The sequence below is a fragment of the Cupressus sempervirens genome, unplaced genomic scaffold (genome assembly GCF_028749045.1).
Source record: "Cupressus sempervirens isolate cs-2001-9-10 unplaced genomic scaffold, ASM2874904v1 CseChr00s100103, whole genome shotgun sequence".
Taxonomy (NCBI): domain Eukaryota; kingdom Viridiplantae; phylum Streptophyta; class Pinopsida; order Cupressales; family Cupressaceae; genus Cupressus; species Cupressus sempervirens.
The window spans coordinates 553283-564549 of NW_028322209.1; the positions used below are offsets into that span (position 1 = coordinate 553283).

Below are 11267 nucleotides of genomic sequence, written 5' to 3' on the forward strand. Positions count from 1 at the left end.
TACAATCTGTAATCCCTTATAGCTCAATACCGCCGCAAGAACCAATTTCGTATCACAACATGATGAAAAATGCCCAACCCTAAGCCCTTTTATACAAGTATTAAACCGCTTTAGGGTTATAACATGTCGGCCATAATATGTCGGCTACCATGTCGGCTACTGCCCAAAAAAAAAAATTCGGGCCGACGCCCCGAACCCCACTATTTATGAAGTATGTACAGTACTTTCCTGATCAGTCACCACAATCTAACAATCTCCCAGTTGGGACTGATCAAGCTCCACACTAAACAACAATCTCCCACTTGGAGACTGATCCTGTAGCAATACCACTACCACATGGGGCTCCCATTGGATCAAACCATCCTGGACTCTACTGTTCTTTTATTCATGTTCAGTCTAAAAGACCAACCGAAGCTGAAGAGGAGTTCAGCTTCTCCCTTGTTACAACCTTTGTCGACATATCTGTTGGATTGTCATTGGTATGTATCTTCTCCAGCTTTAACTGTCCATCCTCCAAAACTGACCGAATGAAATGGTACCACAACTAGATGTGTTTGGTCTTAGAATGCAGAGCTGAATTCTTAGCAAGATGAATGGCACTCTGACTATCTGTGAACAAATAATTATCCTTTTGAGGATGTCCCAATTCTTCCAAGAAGAACTAAAGCCATATCATCTCCTTGGCTGCCTCTGTAGCAGCAACATACTCTGCCTCTGTAGTGGAGAGAGCATTAATCTTCTGTAACCTAGAAACCCAGCTCACGGCTGCCCCACCAACAGTAAAGACATAACCTGTAGTACTCCACCTGGTATCAATATCCCCAGCCAAATCTGAGTCAACATAGCCCTTTAAATCAGTAGTAGAGCCCCCAAAGTGTAAACACTTATTGGATGTTCCTCTCAAATATCTGAGAATCCACTTGACAACATTCCAATGCTCAAATCCTGGATGACTCATATAATTGCTAACAACTCCCACTGCATGTGTAATATCTGGCCTAGTGCATACCATAGCATACATCAAACTTCCTACAAATGAAGCATAGGGTACCTTAGACATCTTATCCTCCTCTTCCTGTGTCTTGGGACACATCTCCTTAGTCAATTTCAAATGACCAGGGAAAGGTGTGTTGATAGCTTTAGCATTCTCCATAGAGAAACATTGCAACACCTTCTCAACATAATCAACTTGAGATAGCATCAATGTTCTATTCTTCCTATCTCTACAAATCTTCATCCCAAGGATTTGTTTTGCTGCCCCCAAATCCTTCATAGCAAATGCATGTGCTAATTGGCATTTCAGCCCCTTAATATGATCCATGTCAGACCTAGCTACAAGCATATCATCAACATATAAACATAAAATAATGTAGCTATCATTCAATCTCTTAAAATAAACACAGTAATCTGAATGACACCTATTATATCCATGCTCATGCATAAAACTGTCAAATTTCAGATACCATTACCGAGGTGCTTGCTTCAAGCCATATAAATTTTTCTTCAATTTGCACACTAAGTTCTCCTTACCTTTGACCTCAAAACCCTATGGCTAAGCCATATATATTTCTTCATCCAAATCACCATGAAGAAAGGTTTTTTTAACATCCATCTGCTCTAAATGCAAATCTTCAGTAGCCACAAGACTTAAAACAGTACGAATAGAAGTCATTTTAACAACAGGAGAAAATATCTCATCAAAATCAATTCCCTTTTTCTGTGCAAATCCTTTTACAACTAACCTGGCCTTAAATATTTTCTTACCTCCTTCCTCTTCTTTCAACCTGTAAACCCATTTATTCTGTAAAGCCTTTTTACTTGCAGACAACTTGCACAAATCCCATGTCTTATTTTTCAGCAAAGAGTCCATTTCATATTTCATTGCAGACTCCCACTGAATCTTAGTATCCACCTGCACAGCTTCATCATAACTTTCAGGTTCACCAGCATCAGTAATTAAAATAGAATACAAAGAGGGAGAAAACATTTGTGGAGGTCTAATTTGCCTTGTTGACCATCTAACATTCACTGATGTGTGTGGTATTTGTTGTTGCAGTTGTTGCACATCATGAGGAATGGCTGGAACATCAGCTTTTGGAGTATCATCCAGCACTACATAATCATCTTCTTTCTTCTCATGTTGCTGCAACAGATCTTTGTACAACACTTTTTCAATGAATATGACATCCCGACTTCTTATAATTTTATGATTTTCAAAATCCCAAAGCCTATAACCAAATTCATTAATGCCATATCCAACAAAGACACATTTCTTTGATTTAGCTTCCAGCTTGGTTCTATTTTCAGAGTCTATATGAGCAAAAGCTTCACAACCAAAGGTCTTGAGAAAAGAATAACTCACCTTCTTCCCAGTCCATGCTTCCTCTGGAATACCATAGCCCAAAGGAGTAGAGGGACCTCCATTAATCAAATATACTGCAGTATTGACAACCTCCGCTCACATGTGTAAGGGGAACCCAGCATGCAACCTCATGCTCCTTGCGCGCTCCATTATAGTCCTGTTCATGCGTTCAGCCACTCCATTTTCCTGTGTAGTCCTTGGAATAGTTTTTTGTCTACGAATACCATTAGTGGAGCAATAATCTTCAAATTCATGACTGCAATACTCACCACCATTATCAGATCTGAGACATTTTAATTTCTTACCAGTCTCATTTTCAACCAAGCATTTCCATTTCTTAAAAGTTTGAAATACATCAGATTTTTGTCTAAGGAAATAAACCCATAATTTTCTAGTTGCATCATCAATAAATGTAACATAATAATGAGAGCCACCAAGGGAAGATACCTGAGCCGGTCCCCATACATCTGTATGCACAAGCTCTAATTTCTCCTTTTTATTTTTCTTCCTTGTCTTTACAAACCTCACTCTCTTTTGTTTTCCATACACACAACTTTCACAGAAATCCATATTCACACATTTTAGACTTGGTAAAACTTTCCTTGAATGAAGTACTTTCATAGCATTCTCACTCATGTGCCCAAGTCTATTGTGCCACAACTCTGTATCAAAATCTACAGCAGCTATTTGTTCTCCCTGCTCAACTGCAGCAATTGTTCCTGAACATTCATTTTTCTTTGAAACAATCAAAGTAGAAGGAACAATATGACCTGTACAAAGATATAAGGTGCCTACTTTCACACATTTTTCTACTACAAGGGAACCTTTTGAAACCTTCCAATTTTTATCATTAAAAGTAACTACACAACCCTCATCACCGAGTTGCCCTACTGAAATTAAATTTCTACTTAGTTTTGGAACATGTCTTACCTAATGTAGTAGCCAATAATTCCCAATTTGTAACTTAATCTTAATTTTTTCCTTTCCAATAATCTGACAGGGTTCATTATCCCCCAAATAAACAAGCCCAAAATCTCCTTGGACATAATCAATGAAATAACCTCTATGAGGTGTAGCATGAAATGAAGCACCAGAATCTAAAACCCATGAATCATCAACACTCTCTAAAGATAGAAGCAAAGCATCCTCTTTGGATTTGTTACTTACCACATTTGCCTCCTTGTCTCCATCTGATTTATCTCTTTCATTTTTCTTTCGATTCCAGCAATCTTTCTTTTTGTGCCCTAGTTTTCCACAGTACCAGCAATCATTTGGTCCTCTCGATTGAGACCTTCTCCCCTTTGACTTTCCTCTTGATATCACACAATTTCCAGAATTACTTCCTCTTTCAGTCATTCTGCCCCTGCTTTGTGCATTTAAAGCACTTCCTGATGTAGATCCACCTGAGGATTTCCTACGAGTTTCCTCACTTAAAATAACATCGATCACATCATCATATTTTACGGTACTAGATCCAGGAACAGAATTACTCACCGCCATTACCAAGCCATTCCAGCTTTCAGGTAAAGAACACAAAATCAAGAGAGCCCTAATTTCTTCATCAAAATTGATACCCACAGAAGATAATTGACTAGTAATAGTATTAAACTCATTTAAATGATCTGCAACAGATCCACCTTCTGCCATTTTCATATTAAATAAACGCTTCATGAGAAATACCTTGTTTGAAGCGGAGGGCTTTTCATACAGTGTCGCTAGGGTTTTCATCAAATCTTCTGTCGTCTTTTCTTTTGTAATATTAAATGCCACTAATGGTGCCAAGCATAACCGAATGCTTCCGAGTGCCTTTCTATCCAAAAGATCCCATTCTGCCTTTGACATAGTTCCCCGATTCTTGGCTTTGCCTTCCAACGGCTTACATAAATCCTTCTGATATAGATTATGGTTGCCCGGACTATCCACGCTCTGATATATTGTTTGTATTTCTTTACTTTGTTTTGTTTGGAGATATGGTATATGGTTGGGGTCAATTTCTTCTTATCAGATGTCTCATTTAAATTTGTTGTTTTAACTATATGTCTCATTTAAATTTGCAAATGGGGTTGCAAGCTTTGGGTTTAACTGTGGAGGAAACTCTGTAGTTAAGTGCGCTCAGGCTGGAGTAGTACTGGGATGGGTGACCTCCCAGGAAGTCCCAGTGCTTCACCCCTGTGAGCATCACCTAGATCCAATGAGTGCTAAGTGTTCCATTTATTCTCATGAGAGATGGATTCATGTTGAATCACTACTCATGAAACATGGGTCATCGAGTTTGACTCAAAATCACACAGTTAAATCCTGATATTCACATCACAATTTGACTAGCTGTGGAAATCATCTCCTACTTATCAATATATGTCCCCTGTTAGATAGATTATAGTTCATGCATTCTCATTAAATGTGATTAAGCTATATTGGGATCAATATTGATTTCTGTTAATTGGGTTTCAGATGATAAATGATTTAGATTTTGGTAGATTTTTACTTTGTTCAATTAGTATATGGTTATAGTTTAGTAGGAATGGTAGAGCAGCCTTTGAGCATATTATCTTTTTTAGAGTACCCTATGGGATTTATGTATCTCCTCTGTAGTATGGTATTGGTTGAGCAGATCTCAAGGGTTATTTTTCTATTTTTTCTGATTCGATGTTATTAATGTTGTTTTCATTTTCAACAAGCTAGGCACTGTTTGTAGGGTTATCTTTTATTAATGCCCCTTCCTAATATTTCAAGGAATGTAGGGTTTAATAAAAGTTTATTAGTCTATTATTCGTTCTTGTTAGGTTTATTAGTTTATTATTTGTTCATTTTAGATTTATTTATATGGATTTGGTTAATAATATTTCATTTAAAATTATCAAGAATGGAATCAATCATTTCGATTATTCGGCAGAATGATCCTTGCTCTGAGTTTTGTATTTTAACTAACCTCTGCAAGTGATTAGTTGGTTGGTTGGTTCTGCTTTCCCGTCCAAACACTATTTGTTAGAAGTTATGAAATATTTGGTGAAGATGTAATAATAAGGGGTATGCCCCCTTTTATTGAATGTAATTTAATCTAGGTATCAGCTTACTAGGGTGCGCCCCTTTCAAAATGTAATAATATACGAAATTTGTCCCGGTCTTTGTTCTTTCCTACTAGTGCACATTTGAATGGAGAGAAGTTATTGTAACTTATCATTTTAATTAATAAAATTTATCATGGCTTTGGCCGTTTACCGATTAAAAAAAAAAAAGAATAAGGAAAAATAAATTTTAAATTTTAAAATGTTAAATATTCTTAAAATAATTTTAAAATATTCTTAAAAAATTAATAATCCTTTTAGATAGACTCAAATTAGAATATTTAATGGGTAGTGGTGATGGTCCATTTCTTTTCCAATCATTTAGAGTTCCACTATTGATTGTATAAAATAAATGTTTATTTTAAAATTAAATATAACATTTTATTATTAATATCAAATATTTATATTTTTCAATTATAAATTTAATTATTTCAAAATTTAATAAATCTAAGATATTATTTAAAACATTAAAGAAAAAGAGAAATGGTCAAATTTCCCAAGAGCTGTGAAAATAAAATTTATTTCTTTTTCTTCTTATATGTAGCACATTTCTTATACAGATTTCTACTATTTGACTAAATGATACAAGTGCGAAATGGGTTCTCTTCGAATCTTAAGAGGTAAACCGCACTCAGAAAAAGGACGATGAATTCACACTCAACAATCACACCAAACATGACATAGCGGCCATCACAAACAGATTCCATTTAAACTGATAATTACGGATGTTACCGCGCGCACTCATAAATTAAATTATGGACCCCATCCAACGTCCATCCAAAACCAACAATAATAACAACTGCAATCCAAAACCAACAATGTCCCTTCAAACGTGGAAATTTTCTCATAATTAGTTATATAGCCGTTGGAAATTATGCAAAGTACCGTATCAGGTAAAGTGATTGACGAGTACATGCTGTTTAATTTACGTCTGGTTGGAAAACATAACTTAAATTCGCAAAAGAAAAAATTTAAGTATCATTTTATATTGTTAATTAGTTATATAAGATTCTATATTTTCTTCATCTTTTAATAATAAAAATTTCTTACATTTTTATATAATTTTTTTAATATTATAAAATGCCTATTAAAAAATGTTAAACTATACGTATTGTTTGAAAATAAAAAATAAAAAATTATCATATTTATTTTAGTTCTCTCAAAAAAAATTCTATGTAAATGTAAAACAATGAAATATTATAATATTTTATGTAAAATAATAAAATATTATAATAACTAAGAATATTAATAACTTTTCTTAAATATTTCAAAACTAATAAATAACAACATATTTTTTTACTGTTACATATCTTGACTAGCTTAATTTACATAATCAATTTCAAAATAATAATAATAGGCATTATCTAATCTTTCCAACCTTTTCCTTAATTAAATTTACAATTTCAAACACAACTTCAAAGGGCTGGGAGATTTCTCATATTCCCTAATAAGTGTAAAATAGAAAGGAAGTGTATTTAATATAAGAAAGGATTGAGAAAATATCTTAAATGGCACTCAGTGACACGCACTCTTCACTTTGAAATTGATAGATACATTGAAAACTGGAAAGCGATCTTGTGTGGAAATTATTTCTCAAATACTTTTCTGTACATTGATAAAAAGACTACAGAAATTTCGAGTCTTCATATTTTCTACTCAGCAAAGACTTTGTTTGGAACCATGAGAAAACAATTGACGTACTCAAGGCACAGCGTGTGTGGGTTTTTTTGTGTTATAAATGCTCATCGATTTGCAGCCAATTTGATAGACAGAAGAGGAAGCCTCAATTCGTAGCGTCTCAAGTAAAAGATGGGCAAATACTTGTTACTGCTGCTGCTGGTGCTACTCTTGATGGGCATGCTGAGCACCTGCTGTTCCTCCTCATCCACCTCAATCTCATGGGGAGGGTGCCCTCCTGAAGAAAGAAGTGCTCTCCTCCGCCTCAAACAACAGCTGGCTGATCCATATGACCACCTGAGCTCATGGAAGGGGCTCTACTGCTGCTCCTGGCTGGGAATCGCCTGCCACAGGGTCTCTGGCCACGTGGCTCGTCTCGATCTTAGCACCACCTTTCGTTATTCCTTGTCAGCAGCGGTGAAGAATTCGAGCAGCCAGATATTCCCTGCCTTATTCCAGCTGCACCATTTGGAGTACCTAGACCTCACTTTTGTTGACTTGTCCCCTCTTCCCTTCCCTTCGCATCTCCCCATGGCCCTCACCAGATTGACGCATCTGAGCTTGGAAGATTGTGGGCTTACTGGCCGGATTCCAAGTGAGATTGGGAACATGTCTACCTTGGAATATCTGGACATCTCCTACAATCCTCACGTGGAGGTGAGGCGATCGGGCTCAATGTGGATTCGAAACTTGCGAAGCTTGGAGGAGCTCTACATGGACAAGGTGAATGTTACATCAATTGGAGGTGATGGTGCACTGGTCGAGAATGTTGCGTCCCTCACCAACCTCACAACACTGCGCATGTCTGGGGTGTCAGGTACAGCTCTCTCTCCTCTTGTCAACCTCACCTCCCTCTCCGGTCTTGGCCTTACTGATAGTGACATCGCCCACCAGCCATTTCCCATCTGGATTTCAAACCTTACATCTTTGGTTACCCTCGACCTCTTCAACTACAATCTCCATGGTTCCGTCCCTTCCACCGTGTTAGCTCTTCCCCACCTGAGAAATCTTTACCTGTTCTACAACCGCAATCTCAAAGTAAACCTATCCTCCATTGTGCAGCATGCTTCCCAACTCAGGAGCCTTTATATTTACAGTTCAAATGTGGTAGGAGTGATTCCAAATTCGATTGGGAATATGTCGTCATTGACCTCCTTATATCTTAATGATAATAAAATTGAAGGCATTGTCCCTCCTGCTATTGGAAATATGTCTTCACTGACTCACTTGGATCTTTCTGATAACGAAATTGAAGGCATTATCCCTTCTGCTGTTGGGAATATGTCATCATTGACCGTCTTGGATCTTTCTTATAACTCGCTTAGAGGCAATATTCCATGGAGCTCTTTATGTGGACTATCAGAGTTGCTGGCACTTTCCCTCGAGTCACACCAATTAAACGGGAGTCTATCGTCTACTATGAGTAATCTATCTTCCCTAAAGTGTCTTTCTCTCAGCGATAATTATTTGAGTGGCACTGTTTTACTTTCTCAGTGAGATGGTTTGACAAAAATGGTTTTATTGGAGCTTTCCAATGCTTTCTTGACAATAGATATTCATTCGGATTGGATCCCTAAATTTCAGCTCCATTATTTGGATCTCAATTCATGTAATTTGCACGGTGATTTTCCATCTTTCATATCCACTCAATACAGCATAAGCCAAATAGACTTATCTAATAATTCTTTGAGGGGAAATATTCCAGAATGGTTGTCGGACCTCACACTCTTGGAGAGACTCAATCTCTCATACAATCAATTTGAAGGAGCATTGCCCTCAAAGTTCAGTGCATTTGATGTTCAGTATGTGGACTTACATAGAAATAAGTTGCAAGGGAATATTCCAATGCCACATCCGAATGTGCAGTTTCTTGACATGTCAGATAATCAATTTGAGAGGATTAGTCAAGGAAGCATAAACAAATACGGCTCTAGCCAACTCATCTATTTTTCACTTGCAAATAATAGTATCAGTGGTCTCTTTCCACATTCTATTTGTGAAGGTCCTTCTTTAGAGGTTCTGGATTTGTCAAAGAACAAGTTTACAGGTAATTTGTTTGCAAGCTTTGGTAATTGCTCAACAACACTAAAGGTTTTGAATCTAGAAAAAAATCAGTTCAAAGGTGAAATCAAGAGCGTGGTTTGTCTTCAAACATTAAAAGTAGGAGGTAATAAACTACAAGGGCCAATTCCATCTTCACTTCAGAAGTGTACATCTTTATAGATTTTAGATTTGGGATATAATGACATGGATTGAGAAATCCCAAATTGGTTAGGTAAGATCACTGATCTCTGAATTTTAGTACTCGGACCAAATAGATTCACGGGTGAAATACCATTACAATTGACAAAACTACAACATCTTCAAGTCTTGGTTTTGTCAAATAACAATTTGTCTGGAGCTATTCCAAGTAGCTTGAGTAACTTGGAAGCAATGAATAATCAAACAGAAAGCTCATATGTCCTTCAATATTCAAATTCTAGCTCAATGCCTTATGTAGACAAGATGGAAATAGTTAACAAAGGCCAATTTCTAGAGTATGAAAAATCTTTGGCAATGGTTCGATGTCTTGATCTCTCTGGCAACAACTTCTCAAGTAATATTCCAGAAGGCATTGGGTACCTCATTGGCCTAAAGTTTCTCAACTTATCAAGAAATCATCTCAATGGAACGATTCTCGCTTCTTTTGGAAATCTTGTGAAATTGGAATCACTTGATATTTCAAAGAACAATATTATTGGAGATATTCCTGGAGAGCTACAAGTTCTTACATATTTGAGTTACTTCAATGTATCTTATAATAATTTATCTGGTAGAATACTAGTACGGGGTTAGTTTCTTACATTCAATGGCAGATCATTTTCCAACAATGCATATCTTTGTGGGCTTTAGATCAACACAAATTGTTCCTCTTCTCCTAAGTCTCCAAATTTTACTCAAACTCAAGATGTAAATGATGAGCAATGGGATGATGCTTGGTGGGAAGTAGGAGTTGGGTTGAGTTTTGGATTTGGGTTTGGAATTGTCATTGGAATATTATGTTTAAGTAAAAAATGTTGCTTTAGGTGCTTCAAGATCATGGATGAAATTATTTTCATTCTTGATCAAAATGTTCCAAAAATCAAATTTTAATAAAGCTATTTTAATCTTCTTCCTTTCGTCTTTGAATGATTATCTTTGTTTCACTTCTCAAGTGTGGATGTATATGGATATCTTCTTATTTCTATTCATATTCATTGGTTGAAAGTATTATTTTAAAGAGAGTATATTATTTAAGGCATCTATACATGACATAAAATTAAATAAATAATCAAAATCATATACAATGCAAATAAATAAATAAAATTAAAATATTCAAGTAGTCAAAATGTTCACTTAGATCTGGAAAATTGGGGAATTCGGTAGATGCACTGTACTAGGGTTTAAGAAACTATACAGCTCTTGCCTTGAATCCTTTTGTGCCTTGTTTCTATCATACTACATTTACTGCATGAATTTTCAGGTTTATAATAGCTTTGGCTAGTTTTGGTCAAGCAGTTGATGTTGATGCTAGAGCTTCCATTATTGGTGTTGATGGCTCCCCTAAGAAAATGTCCCACAAGTTTGCACCAAAGGTGTTCCACAAGGTTACTCCTCTCTTGATATTTTTCTTAATGCTAATATCTTGGCAATACATGTGCATGACTTGAGAAGAAAACCCTAATAAGGTATTTTGTGGGTTGCATTCCTTCTAAAAGCATACTTAGAGAATAGATTGCCAAATTTTAGGTTCCTTATGAAATATGGCTTGAAGGCATACAAAGCCTTACCGATGGATTTTTTTGTTTCCATTTACTAGCCCTAGCCAAACTAAGTAGGTATTTTTTTGTGGTCCCTAGACTGTTGGTTCTTCCCTCCTAGTTTTTGCAGAGGTGATCACAAGATTTTACCATCTCAAATGAAAAAGTGCATTAAGTCCCTATGTGGGATAAGTTTTTAGTCTCCCATTGCCTTGTTGGTCCTTCTTTCATGCTATTTCACAAACTGTTGGTAAGGTCATCTACATATTTCATGCTAAATTTAATAACACTCAGCCTGATTTAAAAAGAGTTTGTGTAGAGTTGACCTTCACAAGACCTAAATAAATGATTGATATCTAGATTGGAAATACCACCTCACCCAAA

The 11267-nt window shown here is 36.2% G+C and overlaps 1 protein-coding gene across 1 annotated transcript; it reads left to right on the forward strand.

Annotated features, from left to right (window-relative positions):
* The first annotated feature begins 7009 nt into the window (after window positions 1–7009).
* Window positions 7010–10255, forward strand: LOC149527811 (receptor-like protein EIX1). Its single transcript, XM_089812111.1, has one exon. The coding sequence runs from the start codon at window positions 7237–7239 to the stop codon at window positions 8599–8601; it is 1365 nt and encodes a 454-aa protein (XP_089668237.1). The 5' UTR covers window positions 7010–7236; the 3' UTR covers window positions 8602–10255.
* Window positions 10256–11267: the final 1012 nt, after the last annotated feature.

Bases quoted from the DNA above. Each gene is read 5' to 3' on its own strand.
- LOC149527811 (XM_089812111.1), top strand. From the start codon at position 7,237: ATGGGCAAATACTTGTTACTGCTGCTGCTGGTGCTACTCTTGATGGGC.